The 23,226-nt window shown below is 40.1% G+C and overlaps 1 protein-coding gene across 1 annotated transcript in view; it reads left to right on the forward strand.

The window, feature by feature from the left end:
* Window positions 1–2,741, forward strand: part of GRID2 (glutamate ionotropic receptor delta type subunit 2) — a 1,375,820-nt gene extending 1,373,079 nt beyond the window's left edge. The window contains exon 16 of the mRNA XM_036339775.1: window positions 483–2,741. Within this exon, the coding sequence (XP_036195668.1) occupies window positions 483–905 (423 nt within the window). The 3' untranslated portion in view covers window positions 906–2,741. The remainder of the gene's footprint in view (window positions 1–482) is intronic.
* Window positions 2,742–23,226: the final 20,485 nt, after the last annotated feature.

A 23,226-nucleotide genomic window follows, 5' to 3' on the forward strand; every position in this document is an offset into this window, starting at 1 on the left:
ATCTCTAAGAATGGAAAGTTAGAGTTAGGAGTGAGTAGTGGAAAGGAACAAATATCTCACTTGGAATAAAATACCCTGAAATAAGACACCATGGGTAAAGAAGAGGTGGGGGGAGAGGGGGGAATAAGTTGCCAAAACCATACTTTTTATTTGTACAATTTTGCCTGGATCTGTCGCTGCTCTAATAGAAAGCAATCACCCATCTACCGCTTCCATATTTTGTAGTTGCATGTGGCATATGCTTATTTTAGAACTTCAACTGCAAGAAAAATATTTATTATAGATAACCTTATCTCAGTATCTTATTGGTACCCCCAGAACCTGGGACAGTGCCTGGCTCATATTAGGTGCTCAATAAATACTTGTTAAATGAATAAACCCCAAAGTTCAGTTCATTACATATCATGTTTGCTGAACTACTTTTTTTTAACCATGGGAGCTAGTACTGATGAGAACCTTATCTTCTTTTTCTTCATCTCCAGGATGACAAGGAAATTGACCTGGAGCACCTCCATAGACGTGTAAATAGCTTGTGCACAGATGACGACAGCCCCCATAAACAGTTTTCCACCTCGTCAATTGACTTGACCCCTCTGGACATTGACACTTTGCCAACACGACAAGCACTGGAGCAAATCAGTGATTTCAGGAACACTCATATTACCACAACCACCTTTATCCCAGAGCAGATCCAGACTCTTAGCCGCACACTGTCAGCTAAAGCTGCCTCTGGTTTCGCTTTTGGCAATGTGCCTGAGCACCGAACTGGCCCTTTTAGGCACAGGGCACCTAATGGGGGCTTTTTCAGGAGTCCTATAAAAACAATGTCATCTATTCCTTATCAACCAACTCCTACCCTGGGGCTCAATCTGGGTAGCGATCCAGACCGAGGCACCTCCATATGAGCATCAAACAAAAATCTCTTCACTGTTTCTTTTGTAGGACTCCCTTTGCAAGGAGCAACTGTAATGTTGTGGGACTAACATGGATGTAACATTTTTCTTTTTAATCAGGATTATTAGTAACAATTCTAGCTCTCCCTCCTCCCTCTTCTATTTCTGTCTCTCTCTCTCTCTCTTTTTCCCTCTCTTCTGATACATCTCCTTCTGCTATTATTCATTACTCTATTTGTTCCCCCAGAATATAGTGTACTAGGATCCAATTAGTCCGCTTTTCATATACTGTACTTCAAGTATAGGAAATGTGCACTGGGAATACTAAACGTATATATGCAGGATTAATTTTACATAAAGGCCTCTTACGTAACATTTCTCTATTTTTTGAAGATATAATTGCAATAACTTCAGTCTTTTACATTCTTCTGCTGCATCCATACAATGCTCCACTGCTGTTCAGTGTCCTTTAACTGTGGACCAAAGGCAACCCCTGCAGTGTCTATAAAATACTTCAAAGACCATTCAGGCCACATAATATGAGAATGCAATTTTGTAGGATTACAAAAAAAGCCATTAATATGCCAGTCAAGACTACAGTTAAAATTACTCTTGCACTGCAACAGTGCATATGACCTTTATGTGATTGTACAGTATTAAAAGTTTTTTCTTATGTACAGTAAACTTTATCATATGGCAGAAGCCTCTATTGTGTTAAATAAATTAGTATCTCATACATATACATATATATGCACCTATATAATGTGTATATATATTGAAAGGCGGCCATTGCTATTGCAATTCATTTAATAAAGCTTTAGTTTTAAAAAAAAAAAGTATTGTATACAGGAACTATGTATAGTGCAGGGGGTCTTTTCAGTTAGAAAAGGCAGGTTGCTTTAATGTTATTCTGATTCGCATTGTTTGCCAACAGAGAATATTTTATACTTTTGTTATTAAAACATCCAGAGCGATTTACTATTTGTTCCTAGATGTAACTCATTTGAATAGGTTTTGCATTTGTTACTCAGCAGTGCATAAAGCTAACCTTGGTAATAATTTTACTTTTAATTCATTATCTAAATGGGGAAAGCGATTAGCCGAACCACATCCGCAACAGCACATAGAGCTCTATGAGAGTTTAAACATAGATCATTGAAGGTTGATAAAGTCTCTTCCAAAGCAGTAAGCCAATTAACACAACTGTAGTTGGGGAGAGGTGGGAGCCCTGAAGAAATATTGATGTGGCCTTAATTACCGTCATACGTTATCTTAAAAAAGAAAATATAATAACCATACTGGGCTCTCTACTAAACCCCCTTTTTTATTTGGTTCTATTTGGAGGAGTTACGTATTTTCTACATTAGTGCCAAGTGTCTAGAAGGATGACAGCAAAAACAGTGCCTCTTTGTGCACAACCCTTTTAAAGCAGCATTCTTACCTGTTAGAGATGTAAAATGAACTTTGTTTGTAATCCTTAAATTAAAACGTGATAAGTAGGAAGCGAGAACTTATCCTGTGTTCTTAGCAGCCATACACTTATTTTACTCTAATTCATTCTGTGGCTAGGATTGATGTAGGAACCAACGTATGTGATTTGCTTTAGAAGAAATTAAAAAGTATATTCTTAAGGTATATTATATTTTGATGCTAATTCTGTTCTGGGGAGCATCTTGTACTGTCACTGTTTTTGTACTAAATCTTCAAATATTGTCTACTGTGTAAGGCAGAAAAATTTCTTATCATGCAAAAACCATTTTGTTTCCAGGGTAACAAGTACTTAAGTGCATGCACAACTTGTTTTCCCTTGTAACACTCATGATCTCATCCACGACTCTGATTTTAAAACTAAAAAAAAAAAAAAAAAAAAAAAAATCTTTACAAAAAGCTATATAGGGACCTACCAGATGTTTCAGTGATTTTAGCTATCAAACTGTTAACCATGTACAATATTTAAAATAGGCCTATTTTGATGTATTGCCTATTATACAAATACACAAAACACTTTTTGGAGGCCTCAGTTATGAGTGGCAGAGCTTTCTGTGTATAATTTGTCTAAATAATTTGTCTAATAAAAATGTTTTCTAAACTTGCTCTCATACCATTGAAGTCTTAACTACAAAATTTGAAAATGCTTACTTCCTCACCTATTGAACTGAATTTTTCTAAAAATTTATCTTGAGTTCATTAATGCATAAAACACATTAAGTTTTGATAGCCGAACTTTGCCGAAATGTGTGGCCCTCTAAAAACAATGCTAAGTGATGTCCTAAACCAACGAAATACTGCTTTTCTGCTATTCGAGACTATTTGAACACACAATATATTTGCTTTTCTTTATGGATGTCTCTGTGAGCACTTTTTGGGGACAGATTTATCCTGTTGTGTGTAAACAGTGCAGTCACTATAATAGCAAAAAGAAAATCAAAGGTAATTATTATACTTAGAATTTATTTATTAATAATTGTTTTGCTGTTAGAGAAAAATTCATCATGCTGAACCTATTAATTTGAAATTTAATTGTCTCCAAATTATTTCTAATACATTATTGCATTTGAACAATAATTCATCTTGCATTTAAATTGCTCAATGGTTTTCTATCTGGAAATATATTCAATTTAGATTAAAATTTCTGCTATTCTAAAATCCCATTGAAAATGAAGTTTTCAAATGTTGGAACCATAGACATCTAGAGGAACTGTAGACATCTAGACCATCTTGCCTCGTTTCACAAATAAGGGAAATAAGATGCCAGGAAGATGGGACTGGCCCACAAGTTTGTCAATCTGAGGCTTAAAACTGGGTCTTTTGTTTGTTTGTTTAACTCTGCCAAGTCCCATTTGGTCACATTCACTGGTCCTCGTGGATTGGAAAGGTAGGGATGGCTCAGGTACATGGCTCCACCCACTCCTCTGGCCCAGCCGAGGCTGTCAGTCTCTAGGAACCTTCCTTCCTGTCTGGGTCCACATGGAGCATCCCATTCACCCACTCCCCTTAAAGATGGGAAAGTGAACACCTTGGGCTACTTTCCCAAGGTCATGGCTCCTGGCAGCCATCAGTCCAGGTCCTGCTTCTGTCTACTGCTACTTCCTTTAACCATTGTCTGTCCTGGTTCGCACCACTTACACCAACCAGGCTATTTCAAAACAAGACAAATACCTTATATCCATGTGCTTCTATTCTTCTCATATAGTCAATGTATTCCTTTGGTGAATCATTAAGAGTTGTCGCTTTTAATCACTCAGAACTTATGCACAGGTTTTGATTTAATCATATATTAGAAAATTGTAAGACCTCCTTTCCTCCTCATACATATCAAACTACAGGCAATTTGTCATTTTCTTAATTATGTTATTTTCCATTTCCTTTAGTTTGGGATTGGTTGTGAACTGAATAAATACTTTCAAAAATAGACTCTACTGAATGGTACTTTGCTTCATCAATTAAAAATAAAAATAAAAAGATGAGAAGACCCATTTACCCCTACAAAATGCTTTCTAAGCCATACAATTGGATAACAATCTATCAGTACTTTATAATCAGAATTTTTGGAATAGTGGTACACATTCTGTATTATAAGCATAGTAAATAAAGCAGAACTAAGAACTTCTGTGCCGGTAAACATGGGGTTTATCCTTAAATATACATTTCATGGTAATTGACAAAATACAATGGGCTCACTAAAAATTGGCTTTCTTCTGCAGTGTTTATATTTCTAAAAATTGATTATAGTCTTGATCCTGTGATCAAATATTAATAAATGGCTAGCAATTGTGGGCATAGTTATTATTTCAACAAAATTTAGTAGATACCCATCCCCCATGAGATAGCATAAATGAGCTCCCTTGGGTGGAAAAGACTTACTGACATTGATAAATCAGGAAATAAAGCTATTTAGATTTGATAGATTTAATTCAGTCCTCTTAGTGTTACCAAAAGACTATTATGTGAAAACCACTATGCTAAGCAGTTGCACATGGCATAAATGAAGATACATGTTTCAGGATGGGTCTGGATGTGTTCTACTGTTGTCGGAGAATTGTACAGGTGGACTGTCTCCATTGCTAGTGGGGTTCTTATGACATCTTGAGGAAAAGAATTTTCTAAGGCTCACACAGGAGTATGAGTGATTTTTATTTGCTTCGACTTATCTCCCTCAGTTCCCAAAGTCCCATTTCCCCTACACTAGTCCTGACAAAATGTGCAGCTGGGGATTCAGCAGAGCTAAAAACAAAGCTAGTATCCACAATGTCGGTTCCATAATGAAGCTGAATCCGCTACAGCATCAGGCTAATTCCAGTCCATCGGTCCACTGTGTGCCATGCAGGTGAAAGCCCTGAAAGCCAGGAGTCAGGTGTGAGCAGCAAGAGAACAGGGCTTCTTTGTATTTCAGATTCCGCACCCTTGCAGTGGCCAAGCCTATTCTGGCCAGTGCCCTGTTCTCAGGTATGACTGACAGGCCAACGCCCTCTCTACGTCATTCAGACCTTAGTGGGCATGCGTTTATTCTTTTCTTGTTCAGTCCCTTTCCCCAGGATCTGGGGGGGACAGACCTGGGGAGTGTTGATCTGCAGCTTTCTGGCAAAGCTGTACAAATGACATGCCTGTATTATCTGGCCTTCCCTTTGCTCCTCTCCTGTTAATTAATTAATAACCAGGCGGTTACATCAGAATCACTACCGCCCATTTCTTTCCTTGCCCCATATCACCATGCAAGATATAGATGCCATCTTACAGACTTTCTGAGGTGGCAGAATGAGTCACCCAAACCAGTGCAGTCATCTTTGTGCCCAGACCATCCAACCAACTGCTGCAATCCATTCTTGTTCTCCAGGGCTAATTGGGTCTGTCCTCTTAGATTCAGATGATCTCCACAAAGAAGACAGAGATTTCCCAAGATGCCTGACCAGGAGGCCAAATTTTCAGAAATGTGAAAATTACCACAAGCCAGAGGCAAACTACTATCTGGCCCTTCTTCCTTATCAATACCTGCACTGCATACCATTCAGAGACTGACTCCTACCCTTGGGTGTCCAGTCAGAAGACACAGATAACAACTCATTTTCTATCCCTGTGGGCTAGTTCTGGTAGGGTTCTGCAGTGTTTTTGCTTCAAAGGGACCAAACTCAGCCAATTTTGTTCAGGCTACTTTTGAACTCTCATAAACTTTTACTTATATTGCAGCAAAGACTCCTCACCACCTTTCCTCTCATCTCAGCCATAGGTTACACTGCGACCAATGAGCCTGATGCAGGGGTGGGCAAACTTTTTGACTCGAGGGCCACAATGGGTTCTTAAACTGGACCAGAGGGCCGGAACAAAAGCATGGATGGAGTGTTTGTGTGAACTAATATAAATTCAAAGTAAACATCATTACATAAAAGGGTACGGTCTTTTTTTTTTTTAGTTTTTTCATTTCAAACGGGCCGGATCCGGCCCGCGGGCCGTAGTTTGCCTACGACTGGGCCCTGATGCATGTATAGTGTTCTCCTGACTGCCCACCATAACAACAGCCTCTGCCCCACACACACTTCCAGAAAAATAGAAACTTCATGGTTTTGCTCCATTTTATAGAGTTGCACAGAGGCATACCAGGTACAACAGTTGCAGCAACAAATGATCCAGCCTGCTCTGAAGACAGAAACACACTGAAGGAGCGGTCTCTCACCTGCATTTTCCAAATTCCTACATTTTCAATCGTTTTTTGTTTGTTTTGATTCCATGTAATGTTAGTAAGTAACAAAGAAAAAATGTTCAACTTTGAGAAATACTTTTTGTTATCCGAAAGCTCTCCCCTGATCTGTTATTGCATACCATTTAGAACCGAGGGCCGCCTTTTGACTTATTTTGCACACTTCCTAGAATTTCTTCACACCGCAATCTGGACACATTGCCCATCCTCTGCTGGAAATAAACGTGGCCCAGCTGACCTTTGTGAGGAGTGAGGGCCTGGTTCCTTCTGGAGAAACCCTGTGGCTCCCACTGCAGGATTAGCAGCGTATTTCAAAAGAAACTCTCTGTGATGTAATAGAAAATGCACAGAAGTTTCAGGGCAACATTAATCCTCATTAATTAAAAACTAATTAAGCTTTTATAACAGCTGCTTTAGAAGGAGGAACATATGTCACAAAATCAAAGAATGACACAACATCAGAACCAAAGAAAGGATGAAAAGCACTGTTTTAATAAATATTTTGCCTGCCGCAAGATTTGAAATATGAGAAGGCACACTTTAGTTTTTAAAGTTGTTATGTTTTATTTTTAAATTGGTGTTACTGAAATTTTTTAGAAACTAAGTGCCCTACATCTGTGGCTGTTTTTAATTTTAAAAATTTGACATCAATAAACAAATCATAGCTTACTTATTCACTATGCAGAAGATTCATTATAGGGGGATCTTTAAGAATTAGTTTTTCACCCTACCCGGTTTATGTCTGTGGATAGAGAAACTGAAGGGTCCGAGGTTCGATTCTAGTCAAGGGCACATGCCCAAGTTGTGGGCCCGATTCCCAGTAGAAGGAGTACAGGAGGCAGCTGATCAATGATTCTCTCTCATCATTGATGTTCCTCTCCCTCTCTCCCTCTCCCATCCTCTCTGAGATCAATAAAAATATATTTTTTAAAAAGAATTAGTTCTTCTAATATAATAAAATAAGATTCAATTTGCAAAAATTTAAATTCTATAAAAATTTTCAGGATCACAGCCATTTCCTGGAGCAAGGATACCTATATTTATTTCACACTAGATAAATAAGGAGTTGATAGTTAATATTAAATGATCTCCAGAATTACATTAAAGTTGACTTTCAAGTTAATTTTAGCCCTCTATTAATATTTGTTTTTGAAATTTGGCTATAAGGTATGTATTTTTTTGAAATAAAAACACTAAAATTAAGTTGAAAATAGAGGCATCACATGTCCAGCTCATCTAATTGGGACTCCCAGACTCAGTGCTGTGTGACTAAGGATGTTAAACCTTATTGCTCACTCACTCAGTTTTTTCCATGGAAATATCATGATAAAAATGATTTCATAAAACGTGTGCAATACCACTTCCCACTTGTGTAGTCTCCAAAGTTTTTGGTGTGTCCAATTAACATGGTAAGCTCTATAATATAACTCAACCAGCAATTAATATATTTTAATTAATTCTTTCTTTTTCATCATCATTAAATGAAGTTTTTAATTCTTATTCCATAATAATGATTTTGTGTCTCTTTTAAAAAAATTATTAGTACTTCTACCTAAACTAGAGGCCCTGTGCATGAAATCCGTGCACTGGTAGGGTCCCTAGCAGCTGCTGGCTGCCAGCTGGGACCTCCCTTCCCACGGTTGGCCAGCCGGCCCTGCCCACTGGTCAAACTCCCAGTCGAGCTCCCAGTCGAGGGGACAATTTGCATATTAAGCTTTTATTGTATAGGATTTTAATAAGGCTGCAGAGAGAATATTAGGAACAAAACAATCACACAGGATTAATCAGTGAAACTAATATAATATTGAATGCCAACTCATTGAAAAATAAAAGATATTGAAAAAAAGAGATCAATCAGTCCATCAACTAACACTTTCTGAGCACCTACTATGAGCAAAGCACTATGAGATTTCCTAACTGGTGTGCCCAGGCACACTCCTGGGCCTGAAGCGGTTCTGGCACTGAGGCTTTGATCCCCTCTCTCTCAGGGTGGTGGGGTGAGCCTTGGCTGGATTTCTGCCCAGGGGCAGTTCTCTGTATTTACACCTGGCCTTTCCTCGGAGAGCTTCCAAAGTTAGAGAAACAAAATACCAACATTTGAAAAGTTAAACAAAAACTCATGGTTTAAATAACATAGGAAGACAATAATATGTTATGATTCAAAGTACATTTAATGGTCAAATTGGTGCTATAGAGAAAATATTCTATGAGAAGAGAAGAATGCATTTGTGTGGCTTGGGGTGGTTTCATGTTTCATGGGATAAGTGGAAAGTTAGCCTAATCACAGAGAATATGGAGAGGTCAGAAGAATGCAAAAAGGCTTCCAAGCAGAGGGTACAATGCCACCTACGGCACAAGGTGGGAAAGGATGTGCAGAGGAGCAGTAGCCCACAATGCCTGGAATATGAGTCTCATGTCAAGAAATAGCGGGAAGTAAGGTTTGGGTGAGATTGAGAAAAGCCTGTGGGCTGGGCTCAGGAGATTACACTCTATGCTGTTCCTTCATCCATTCATGTGTTCATGTATTCAACATATGTTCACTGAGGTCCCACTACGTTCAAGACACTATTCTAGGCACTAGGGATACACCAGGACACAAGGCAGAAATCCCTGCCCTTCTGGAGACAGAAAATAATCAGGATAAATAAGTGAAGTACATAGTCTATTAGAAGATAAATGAGGTAGGGAAAAATGAGGACGAGGAGCAGGAAGGCCAGAGTGAGAGTGGGGACTTGATGTTCTAAATAAAGCGGCCAGGAGAAGCCTCACTGATTCGTGGCATTCGACTGAAGCTTTATGGGGAATGAGGGAGTTACCATGTTGTTATCTTCAAAAGAGCATCCCAGACGTTGGGAAGAGCTAGGACTAAGGCTCTGAGGTGGGAGTGTGTTGAGTATGTCTGAAGAAGGAAGATCAATGTGGCTGGACCAGAATGGGTGATGAGAAAGAGGGTATTAGGAGAGCTCAGAAAGGTAACACAGAACTCACATTATAAGGCTTCATAGAATGCTGTAGGGATTTGGGCTTTAATTCTACAAGACATGGGAAACCACTGGAGTGTTTCTAGAGAAGTGGAATGGCTGTAACTAAACCCCATGGGTTGACTACAAAGCCAGATGTAAATCAGTCTTGGGAACATAGATACTCCCACTTTCCCACCCTCCCTTGGGCCTAATTATTTGCTACCATTTGAATGTTATGGGAGAATGGCATGGTGGTGCCAGCAGGTGGCCTTGCCTCCCTTTTAACTTTAGCCCTTAAACCGTCGGAGAGAGATTGGAGCTGGGCTGGTGTTCTCAGTGGTTCACAGCCACAGACTGTAGGGAGACCTCCATCGTGGGCAGTGGCGAGCCACTGAAGAACTTGACCAAAGGAGAAACATGCTCTTAAAGAGATTGTTGCAAAAGATGATGCTGGCAGTAACTCATAGAGTGGAATGGATAAAAGGCCAATTAAAGGCTTGTGCTAAGTGTATTCCTAGGCATCGTATTCTTTTTGTTGCAATTACAAAATGGATTATTTGTTCTATTTCCTTTTTTTGAAATGTCATTGTTAGTGTATAGGAATACAGTGGATTTTTGTACATTGATTTTGTGTCCTCAAACTTCACTGTACTTGTTTATTGTTTCTAATAGTTAGTTTTTGTGTTTGTTTTTGTTTTGTTTTTTTGTAGAGTCTTTGGGGTTTTCTATATAAAGAATCATGTCATCTGCAAAAAGTGACACTTTTACTTCTTCCTTCCCAATTTGGAGGCCTTTTATTTCTTTCTCTTGCCTGATTGCTCTTTGGCTTTGAATGGTGGGCACACAATGCAACATACAGATGATGTATCACAGAATTGTACACTTAAAACCTACAGAATCTTATTAAACACTGTCACTCCAATAAATTCAATTTAAAATATAAAAGGTGTGTGCCATAGTTCAGGTATGAGCTGAACCTCTGCAACAGCCCAAGAAAGGAGAGAAGATACAGATGGTAGATACGTTTTGAAGGAAGAATCAAGAGCACTTGATAAACTGAATATAGAATATAAAAGAGAAAAACAAATCAAAGAGGATTGAATTTGCAAATTCAGATGTTAGGAAGATAGAAATAATTCTACCCAAAAGTGCTAAAGTCAGAAGGTTATCTGTCTTGTTAATCTTCCTTTATCTTTTAAGTTGGGGGGTTTGCAGAGGAGAAATTATAGAATTGAAAACTATTTATATTCCTGCATTGGCAGGCTGGGTGATGGATTCTTAACAGGTGGAGGGGACCTGAAGGATGATCAGGAGTCCGTGGCTTTTAAACTGTGCTCCCCAGCTCCTGAGGGATTGAGGTCATGGTGGGGATGCAGCGGGGTAAGGGGAGGCCCACTGGGCATCAACGAGAGCAATTCTGCTCTGATCTCTTCGCATATTTCACTTCCAGTTAAGATTTCCCTCACCCTCCAAATAATACATTACTGACAGATGACCAAAACCTCACACAAATGTGTTCTGAGGCAGCCCATTATAGCATTCAACCATTTTAATCATTCGATTATTCTTCCTTACAGTTGGTCTTTGTATTGGGTTGAAAGTTGCCCCCTCTTGCTTCTTTGAAAGACTACAGAACAAGCTTTATCCCTTTTTCCCACAGAACATTTACCATGTTTCCCACACAGTAAATACCCAGAAGTGATCGAACTGCCCTGTGACGTAGTGACAGTTACTCAGATCCCATAATTGGGGCTTGAAATAGAGCCGATGTTTCCAACGTCCTTAAGGAGAGAGTGAGCTGAGGCAAAGTCCCCTTGCATTAAACTCGCTAGAAGACCATGCAGCAGACATACCTGAATAGATATCCAAAAAAATGTTTCTAAATACAGACTTGTCTTATGAAAGGAACAAACTAAAATTAGCCCAAACATGACAAACACCTGCTGTGCGAACGCCGGTATACTTGGCACTCTAAGTCAAATCAAATGCCTGTGGAGCGTGTGTGGCTCCATAACTGCTGTGTGCTTTAGTTCTGAGTCTATTGCAGCTTGCGAGTTCAGAAGGCATCCACTAACACAGTTAAAAGTATCATAAGGGAATGAAAAGATAGGTCTGAAATACTCATCATCACCAATTCTATTCTTCGACAGTTTAAGAGGTGAGGTTTCACCAAGCAGGTGCCATCGAAAACACTATTTGGCTTTCATTCTGGCTGTTGTCCGCTGGCTCTAACTATCATCAACCAACATTGAGGTCATGACAGTGGTTTACTTTTAAGAGGTCAAAGATGATTTCTCGATTCTAAGGGGAAAGAAATGGCATATACCAAGTTTTTTTAAGAGGTAGTATGTGCCTTTATGAATTTAGAATAACTTGTGTAAAACCTACTTTTCATATTGTTTGAGCATATAATTCCATGCAATTTACTCTTGCCCCACAACCTCACCTTAAAAATATAAGCCATAAGTCACAAAATCATATACACATACAACTAATCTTTCTTTCCCATAAAACAGAATAACACGCAAATTGTGTACACATCTACACAATGTAAGAATTTCAAAGTAGTTTTGCAGAGGCACGTGTTTCTGAATTGCACTTAATAAAACACATGATATATATCCTCAGTTAGAATTATTCCAAGTGTAGGGAATCTGAAGAAGTAAGTTGCCAATTTCTGCTTCAGTTCCTGTTTTTGCGAGCCAGTATTGACGTTCTCCTAAATACGGCGAGCCGGGAGACGGAGGGCATGCAGACCATGTGCAGGCACAGTGCTAGGCTCTGTGCATGTGCTTCACTTCATTCTCATAATATCTCTGTAAGATTGCTAATGCTGGTACTAACTGAACCGTTTAAAAACAAAATCTAAGACTCTGGAAAGTTAAGTAATTGGGCCAAGCGTATACAGTTAGCAAGCGGCCAAAACAGAATTCCAACCCACATCTCTCTAACCCAGAAATCCATGTCCTTTCTACCACAACAAACTGCTCCCAGGATCAAAAAGAGTTGGGGGGAAAGTACCTCATTGCTGCCAGGGGCTTATACATAGACGATGGGGAGTCATAAAAATCGACGGATCCTCACTAGCTGAGAATATTTTTGAGACAGAAACTACAAGTGGTGGATAAAATAGTCATAAAAGATGAATAGAAGTGATGCATGCACTGTGATAGCTCGGCAAGGGTAAACAGACTCTGAGAAACACCCCGCCAGGTGAGTCTACCGCAGGGACCGGCTGCTCAAAGACCAGCCGACCTGCTGTCATCTGCGTTCTTTATCTCTGCTAATGGTGCCAGCAACCTTTCCAGCCTGATTCCCCTCTTTCTTAGAATCTCCAATGGAAACATTAGAAAAGCAAACCCCCACTGAGTCAGCTTACATCCTGCTCTCCTGCCTGACCTGCTTTTCCGCAGCCCTCCTGCGACCAGACAGGTTTCCGCCCACGCTCGCCTCTGCCTGCGCCCATTGCAATGCGTCTCCCCAGCTTCACTCTTGCTCAGATCGCATCCCTCCTACACATCTTACTACATAATCTACTAAATCACTCCTCGGGTCAGGTGGCTCCACAATTTCATTTTTTCCCTTGGTATTTCTGTGGCCCGCTAACTAATGACTGAGCACCTTAGCCAAGATCTCTTCTGGCAAGAAATACGCAGGCAGCCTTCACAGGGAAGCAACATGTGAGCCAAGGAGGTAGGATTTTGACAATTAGAGATATGAATGTAGACTACAAAAGCAATGTGCAAGGAGGGAATGGGGGAATATAATTGCCAAGTGGAGGGCCAGGAATAAGCTATTTGGCTTATGGAGACGGACAGAAGATGAGGCGGAAGAGCTGGCTCAATACTGCATTCTCCTATTATATTCTGAGAGTCCACTGTCTACATGTATGAAACAAGATGCTAGGCAGTGCACTACATACAGGCAGGCAAGGCTCTCAAAGCTGTGATGGCGGAGACACTGTGTACGTGCATAACTACAACACAGGGCAAGTATGATATGCCCCACGAAAGTGATACAACATGGTAGGAATTCAGAGAAGGAAGAGATAATACTCTTCTAGGTGTCCTTTTATTTAAATACAGCAATTTTAAGTGCTATGTGATACGTACTTAAAAATAGTCCAGAATGTTTTGAGAATTCTGAGAAAAGCACGATCTTTTCTCACCCACAAGGGTAATAAAATGTCTTGGTGGAGAAGACAGTTTGGAAACTGGGCTTAAAAAGGAATATAATTTCCACAGATATCGATTAGGGAAAACATTTTTAAGTAAAGGGAAAGATATGATTCAAGTCACAGAGAAGAAAAACAGGATATATTTGAAAAATGATCAAATAATTTGACTGTAACATATGGCCCGTGAAGAACAGTAAGGACATAACACGACAAAACTATAAAAACCAAATCCAACCACCTACCTAATGTTCAAACCTCGTCTCTTTTACAATCTATTCCATCTTTGAACAGCTGTGAATATTAGAAATATGATGGTGTTTATAGTCTACTGCAGAAGACAGACAATTTAACAGGCAATGACAATAAATTATGATAAGTGCTATCGTAATGGCAATGCAAGGTGATTTGCAACCCAGAGCAAGGATAGGAAAAGCTCCCCAGCTAGGATTCTAAGCTAGACCTGGAAGATAATTGAGAGTCATCCAGGCAAAAGAAATGGGGATTCGTCAGGCCAGTGGCCAGCATATGCCAGGACCTGAAGCCGGAGGGCAAGATTTGTTCCAGGGACTGAAAGAAGTCAAGCCACGCTGGAACTTAGAGGGAAAGAAGAATATTAAAACAATAAAATGAAGAGGTAGAAAGCAGGCCTTGAAATGCTTCATAAACCACTTTAAAGTATTTGTATTTTTTAAGGAATCAAGTTCCTGGCATCGCTAGGAAACCACTGAAGAGCTTGGAATGGAATGAATGAATTCTTATTTTAAAGTATCACTCTAGGCCTGGCTGTGTGGCTCAGTTGGTATCATCCCGTGCACTGAAAGGTTGCCAGTTTGATTCCTGGTCAGGGCATATGTTGGGGTTTCAGGTTTGATCCCCAGTACAGGGTGTGCAGGAGGCAGTGGATTGATGTTTCCATCTCACATCCATGTTTCTCTCCCTCTTTCTTCCTCTCCCTTTAAAAATCAATTTTGAAAAACCCACTTTAAAATAGGAAGAAGAATCACTCTAACTGCCCTAGGAGAGAGTGTGCAGTGGGACAATAGCTGAGAAAGTAGAGAAGTTCGGAACCGTATGTGACAATAGAGGTATAGTCCTAGTCTCTGGTAACAGCAGCAGAGAAAGAAGGGGGTGGAAATATTCTAGAGTCAGTTGTGGTGAAAATGATGTCTGAGTCTAAGCTTGAGCAATTTTCTTAAGTATTTAGTATAAGTGAAATTATGAAAGGTAATGAAATTATTTAAGAAATAAGTGAGTCTACTTAGCAGAAAATAAAGCTTGGATATAGAACCCTGAAGAAAATCAACATTTGATCAAAGCACAGAAGTGCTAGCTCCAGCTAGGTGGAGCAATTAGTTGAAGCATCGTCCTGTACACCAAAATGGTTGTGGGTTTGATCCCCAGTTGTGAGGCAACCAGTGGATATTTCTCTCTCACATTGATGTTTCTCTCTCTCTCTCTCTCTCTCTCTCTCTCTCTCTCTCTCTCTCTCATTAATCCTGGAGAAAGGATTAAAAATAAAATAAAGGACAGAAGACCTAGCTAAAAGAGAATGCAGAAGAAAAAACTACTATAGGAGTAAGTAGTCTTAGAGACAGAAAAGAGAGTATTTCAACACACAGTGGCCAATTTTCAAATGCCACTCAGCAAAGAAAAAGTACCCATTAGAATTAGCAACATGAAGGTACTCAGAACAGTGTTGGCAAGAACAGTGTTGAGGAGAGTGATGGAGACTAAGGCCAGGCTGCTGCTGGTAGAAGAGTAAGTGAAAGGTCATATACACTGTTCTTCCAAGGAATATGGTGAGGAAAGAGGAGATGAAAGGAGTACTACCTAGAGAATAAAAAAATAGGGTCCAAGGAGGCTGTTTGTTTCCAAGAGAGGAGAAACTTGAGCACGTTTCAATGAAAATCCTTCCTATTGGAGGGAACCAGTAATGAGGTCAAAGTTGAAGTACACTAGCAAGTAGGTAAAAAGGGTTGGGATCCAGGTCACAATTAGTCTTCAATAGGAGAAGGGACACCTTTTATTGTGACTACATAGACAAGTGTAAGGATGAGCATGAGTGAAAGTAAATTTCTATGTTTAATTGCAGGATGTTGAGTGAGTGCTCTGCTGGATTTTATTTTCTATAAGATGGAGGAAGCAGATCACTAGGGTGGGTCAAGTGTCAGAGATTTTAGAATAAACAGGAGCAACACAGTTGGACTGGTGGCTTTGAGCACTCAGCTGAGGCTGGAGTCCATGACCTTGCTGTGGCCTGAGCTGTACAATTGTAATCTTTTTCAACCATTCTCAGCAGCTTCTGTGCAGCCACAGAAAGACTGATAGTTGGACTTAACCTCAGTTGTAGATTTGATGCAAGTATGAAGAAACAGCTCTGTGACCATTCAGTGTGGTACTAAACAGAAGTTAGCTTTCATGGGGTGTCCCAGTGGAATATGAACTATAGAGGGAGGCCATATTATTTAGGGTAAAAAATGCTACCTGCTACTTAAAAACTTGCCCACCCGCACCCCAGCAAACCTCAGTGACTTAACAGAATAGATTATTTTGTGTTCACATAAATTTCAAAGACAAGCAGAAAGTTGTCTTCTGTGTGGTGACTCAGACCCCAGGTTTCTTTGATTGGGCTCTCTTATGCCCAAGGACTTTGGAGCTCTGCAATGGAGCTTCTGTAAGCAGCTGGCAGGCGAGGTAGGGCAAAAACATGGAGAATTGTGGGAGTTTTAATGCACCAGATCTAGAAGTAGCACTCATCACTTCCACCCACATTCCACTGGCGTGTCATGTGACCACATTGAAACAGTTTGGTTTTTTTATGATTTTTTAAAATCTTTATTGTTGAAAGTATTACATATGTCCCCTTTATCCCCCCATTGACCTCTTCTAGCCTGCCCCATCCCCCGTCTCAGGCCTTCTGTCTGTGTCCATGGGTTATGCAAATAACCCTATTGTCTGTGTCCATGGGTTATGCATATACACATACAAATTCTTTCATTAATCTCTTCCCATCCGCCTTCCCTCTAAGATTCCACAGTCTGCTCCATGCTTCTATGTCTCTCGATCTATTTTGTTCATCAGTTTATTTTGTTCATTAGATTCCACATATGAGTGAACAGTGTTGATAAACACTTGACCTGACTGCTGCCACGGATGCACAGAGTCAAGGAAGCTCTGTAACAATCTAAACATGAAAGCACAGGCTAAATAAGATACGCAAAACAGTCAAAGTAAAAAGAAAAGCACATTGATTTTTTCTTCTGAAAAAATTAAAAGAATTTGGTGATTGCTTAGATTAAGGATGATAAACAAGGTTCTGTCTAACACAACATTTTAAAAAATTATGAGGTCAGCCCTAGCCAGTTTTGCTCAGTGGATAGAGCGTTGGCCTGCAGACCAAAGGGTCCCGGGTTTGATTCCGGTCAAGAGTATCATCCTTGGTTGCAGGATCTTCCCTAGCCTGGGCCCTGGTCAGGGTGCATGCAGGAGGCAACCAATCGATGTTTCTCTCACCCTGATATTTCTCTGTCTTTCTCTCTCTCTCTTCCACTATCTCTAAAGATCAATGGAAAAATACCCTCGAGTAAGGATAAAAAAAAAATAAATTAAATTAAAAAATTATGAGGTCAAAATCCAGGGTCAGTGAAGCCGACCCAAACCATCCTATTGAAAGCTATGACTCCTTCTCCCAACATTTCCCCTTACATGGCTCAACTGTTTTTCAAAACACATATTGCCTTCCTGCATACTGTGGAATTTACTTACCATTGTCTTCCCCAGTCCACTATAATGTAAGCAAATCGAGGGAAGGTGTTTTCACTATTTTATTCATTGCTTTTTCTTTAGTGCCTTAAACACTAAAGAAATGATGCCCCTCTCACGTATGAGGGGGGTCATTGAGTTATTACTGTTTGAATGATTGAATGTCATGAGAATAACAAGGTCCATTCTGTAAAGGTCAAGTTGAAATTCGAAACACACACGCGTATTTACTAGTTCTGGCTTAGCTGCAGAAAGTGAAGGAGGATTCAAACAACATGACAGAGATTCAAGGCTGGGTGTCTGGAAGAACAGGGACTCAGTGAGAGTATTTTATACATGGAGTAAATAAGATATTTCATTTCAGAAATATCATATTTGAAATGAAGGTAAAATAAGCAGGTGGATATATAGGGTGGGTCAAAAGTAGGTTAACAGTTGTGAATACATGAAACGGTTTATTCTTGTATTATTATTTATTTATTATTGTATTATTTTCCATATGAACAACTGTAAACCTACTTTTGACCCACCCTGTATTCAGCAAGACATTAAAATGTAAAACCTGGGTTTAGCCAACACATTCAGAATTGAGGTCTCAAGGTAAGAAGATGGAAAGTTATTTAATGGCCCACAGAAATTTTTGAGTAGCCAAATTTTATGGTCTAAATCTAAAAGATATTCGAGGATAACTTATCTAGTGACCTTGTATTGGATAGAATAACAATATCACAACTTAATTCTATCAAAAATATTCTTAAAAGAAGAATATTTATGGCATTGTTTAAGTAAATATCAGTGAACTTTAGAAAGTGTACTATATATACACACAGAAGAAATTTAAAACTTTTCTCACGGTTCTCAGGTTGAAAAATGATCAGCAGCTACGCCCTCTTGTGGTGTTTCTGGATAAAAACAGGCCAACAGCTCCCCGAGTCCTGAATTGAACTAGTTACTCTTTGACCACAAGGTGGAAGAACAAATCCTCTTTTTATTATTTTCATCTGTGTCCTTGGAGAAAAAAGAAATATCCTTTTTTTCTCCTCACAATCTTTCTCTTCTTCATATCTATCCTATCCTCAAAGTAATAGCTAAAACAAGTGGATATTTGCAAAATCTGGCTCAACAAATACAAATGCCAGATAGATGACCTGAAGTTTTTATAGTTCAAATTTTCAGTAAATAACAAGATAAATCCTTTTAATTGCTATTCTAAATGTTTAGATTTTTTGTTTAATCTAAATTAGTTGCTATGAAATTTAATAGGAAAGAAGTAAAAGTATCAATGCCATATCCACATGTAAAAATATTTACAAATATTGAAAATTATGTCCAAGCTCCACACAAACTAATAAATAGGTTTTTTAATTAAAAAATGCTGATGTTCCAGGTTTTTAAAATATATTTTATTGATTTTTTACAGAGAAGAAGGGAGAGGGATAGAGAGCTAGAAATATTGATGAGAGAAAAACATCGATCAGCTGACTCCTGCACACCCCCCATTAGAGATGTGCCCACACCAAGGTACATGCCCTTGACTGAAATCGAACCTAGGATCCTTCAGTCCACAGGCTGACGCTCTATCCACTAAGCCAAACGAGTCAGGGCTAATGTTCTAGTTTTTACTTCACTTAATAGAATAGTTAGCCTGATATAGAGCTAATGCTGCCTCCTATTCATATACCAAAAGGTAACTTAGCCAATGACCCCATTGGTCAAAATCAATTTTCCAATCCAGCACACAGCACAGAAAAATGTACATTTCTATAACATTTTGGTGTCATATTTTTCCAATTTTTCTTCATAAAATATTTTCTGAAATTAAAATACCCACATGGTCCCATATTTTTTGATTCCCATTAGAATATTATAGGACCTTTGAAATTTAAAGGCTAATTGTTATATAAGATTTAAATATCTGCAGGCTTTCTAAAACTGATAAAGTATGAGTTTCAGAAGTATCAAAACCTCTAGAGAATTTTATAAAGTTCCAAACACTTTAGCAAGTATCAGAAAGCTGAATAGTTTATCTGATTATAGCCAAAATAATAATAACAGTGGTTTTCCTTAATTTTTTTTAGAACACACTAGTAAAATAAACATGAATGAATCAATATAATTAATATGATTATTTAGAAGCTCAGATAGAAAATAAGGTAAAATAAAAACAGTCCTTAACTTACAAAAAGTTTAATTTCCAGAAGTTCACTTACAAGTCACTTATTTTGAACACATGGTATATTATACTATAAGAAGTAAAGAAAGGCATATATAATGGTTGCTTTTTAGGCTAGCCTATTATTTTATACTAGAGGCCCGGTGCACAAAAATTTGTGCACTCAGTGGGGAGAGGGGGTCCCTCAGCCCGGCCTGTGCCCTCTCGCAGTCTGGGACCCCTCGGGAGATAACGACCTACTGGCTTAGGCCTGCTCCCGGGTGGCAGAGGGCAGGCCCAATCCCTAGGTGCAGCCCCTGGTCAGGCTCAGAGCAGGGCCGATTGGGGAGTTGGGGTGCTGCCCCCTGTCATGCACAGAGCAGGGCGGATCGGGAGGTTGCGATGCCACCCCTAGTCACGCTCAGGGTAGGGCCGATTGGGGGGTTGGGGCACCGCCCCCTGTCACACTCAAGGCAGGGTCAATAGGGAAGTTGCGGCGCCACCCCCTGTCACGCACAGAGCAGGGCCCATCAGGGGGGTTGGGGCTCCGTACCCTGTCACACACAGAGCAGGGCCAATCAATGGGTTGGGGAGCTCCCTCCTGTCATGCACAGAGCAGGGCTGATCAGGGGGTTGGGGAGTCCCCCCTATCATGCACAGAGCAGGGCTGATCAGGGGTTTGGGGTGCCTTCCCCTGTCACAGAGCAGGGCAGATAGGGAGGTTGTGGCCCCACCCCCTGTCACACACAGAGCCGCAGGGCGATCAGGGGGTTTGGGTGCTGCCCCCTGTCACGCTGATCCCGGTGCTGGGAGTCATATTACCCTTTTACTATATAGGATAGAGGCCTGGTGCATGGTTGGGGCCAGCCATGGTTTGCCCTGAAGGGTGTCCTGGATCAGGGTGGGGGTCCCCACTGGGGTGCCTGGCCAGCCTGGGTGAGGGGATGATGGCTGTTTGCATCTGGTCATACACCCTTTAGGATGGGGGTCTCCACTGGGGTGCCTGGCCAGCCTGGGTGAGGGACTGAGGGCCGTTTTCAGGCTGGGGGGTGACTGAAGGTCCCAACCTGTCCTTTTTTCCTTTTTTTTTTTATTCTGGGCCAGCTTTAGCTCTGAGGATCGGCTCCAGCTATGAGACCTCCACTGATGAAAGCAGGTTTCTGGCCTTTGTTTACCTTCTGTATTTGAAACAGTGTTGCGATCCTGCTGGCTGAAGCCCGGGGTTTTGTTTAGCTTCTATATTTGTTACAATGATGCTTAGAGTGCAGCTGAGAGGCCGGCAAGGCAGGTGGGGAAGCTTGGCTCCCTCCATCACTGAAGCAAGCAAGCCTCCCTGTTCGTGTCAGCTGCCTGGCTGTCGGCCGCCATCTTGGCTGGCAGTTAATTTGCATATCGCCCTGATTAGCCAATGGGAAGGGTAGCGGTCGTACGCTAATTACCATGTTTCTTTTTTATTAGATAGGACTAGAGGCCTGGTGCACAGATTCATGCACCAGTGGGGTGCCTCAGCCCTGCCTGCACCCTGTCATAATCCAGGAATCCTTGGGGGATGTCCGACTGCTGGTTTAGGCCCTATCCCACAGGGATCCCTGCGGGATCAGGCCTAAACCAGCAGTCGGACATCCCTCTTGCAATCGGGACCGCTGGCTCCTAACTGCTCATCTGCCTGCCTGATCGACCCTAACCACTTTATCTGCCTGCCTGATTGCCCCAACTGCTTGCCTGCCTGCCTGATCACCCCTGTCTCTGCCTGCCTGCCTGATCACCCCTAGCTGCTCACCTACCTGCCCGATCACCCCTAACTGCTCGCCTGCCTGCCTGATCACCCGAACCTCTCTGCCTGCCTGCCTGCCTGATCACCCCTACCCACTTGTCTACCTGCCTGATCGCTCCTAACTGCCTCTGCCTCAGCTCCTGCAGCTCCGTCCAGAAGGACATCCAGAAGGTCGTTCAGCTGTCCAGCCTAATTAGCATATTACACTTTTATTATTATAGGTTATTGAAATATCTATTAAATTTTAAAAAATCATTATTGTTACATTAAGTATGTTCTGTACAAAGAGAAAATACAATAATATGAAAGAGCATAAAATTTTAAATATTTTTAGAATACTGGTATCCTGAGAAAATAGACTTAGTGTCATTATCAAGAACATGGAATCTAGAAGCTAGGGTTTAAATCTATCATTTGTCAGTTGGGTTACCCTCGACAACTTACTGAATGTCTCTGTGTTTCATTTTCCTCATGCATAAAATTGGAATAATAATAGAACATTGCTCATAGCATTGTTGAAAGGATATAATATCTTAACATTAAATGCAAAGCATTTAAAACAGTTTCTTATTCACAATATGCTCAAAATAGTGTCACAGTGTTATTCTATATACATTTCTGTTTAATATAATGCAAGAGTTAATAAAAGGTGGAGGTTGCAAGAGCACAAGATATCGTAAATGCTTACATTTTTATCTTCCAAGCCAATTCTATAAGATCTTTACTGAAAGAGATGTACAAATGAAAATATAGCTATTAACCACTCTGATACTTTGCAATTTTGAACAATCTTGGGAACATTTTCACTATAAAGTAAAAAAGTTTTAAAACATTAAGATTTAGAATTATACATTTTATCCCCCCAAAAAGAAACTTTTAAATTAAATCTGCAATAATAAAAAAGGAAGGTTGCTATCATTAAAGAGATTTTTGTGTGTGTGTTTTTTTAAGGTTTTAATCCACTAAAAATGTGTTCATTTTCCAAGTTAAAATAGAAACAGAAAAAGAGATAGACGCAGTTTCTGGCAGGATAGACATCTGATGTTAGTTGAAGTAGTGATAAATACAAGACTGCGCTGAACGAGCCCTTTCTTTTCCTTTCTTCAGTTGCTCTTTGGAGAAAACATTAACTTTTGCTCTCCTCTATTACATTGTGACTCCTCGCAGTCTTCTATAAAGCCAGGTGGTGGCGCTGTGGTACCATTTGTCAAGATTTCGCTTCAAATCCTCAGTCTTTTCTAACCAATAATGTTTTGTGACGATACAAACCCTCTTTTGAAAAAGAAATCATTTTAAATATGCTTTATTCTTCTCTTTAGTGATAGGTATGCCAACCATCTAAGTCCTTGAACTTATTTTAATGTTTACTGTCTTTACAAAGATGTATCTAAAACCTACAAACAACCCGGCTGGTGTGGCTCAGGGGTTGAGCATGGGCCCATGAACCAAGAGGTCTCCCCCCACATCCCAGGTCAGGGCACATGCTGAGTTTCAGACTCAATACCCAGTAGGGGGATGTTTCTATCTCTCTACCCACCCCCCCTCTCTCTCCAAAATCAATAAATATATATATACAAAATAAAACCTAACCATGGTGACTTACAGTGTACTTTCTAAAAGACTGAGAGCAAGTGGTGATATTCCGTGTTGTTGTTTTCTTAGTTCATCAATATAAAAATAAAAAGAAATGAATATATTTTGTCCACTTTATTTTTTAGATATCCATGATTTATATATAAGGTATATAACACCTCCAAACCATTGCCCAAATCACGAGGTTAATAAAATTAATATAAATAAAGGCTTTTCTCAA

The sequence above is a fragment of the Myotis myotis genome, unplaced genomic scaffold, assembly GCF_014108235.1.
Source record: "Myotis myotis isolate mMyoMyo1 unplaced genomic scaffold, mMyoMyo1.p scaffold_m19_p_1, whole genome shotgun sequence".
Lineage (NCBI taxonomy): Eukaryota > Metazoa > Chordata > Mammalia > Chiroptera > Vespertilionidae > Myotis > Myotis myotis.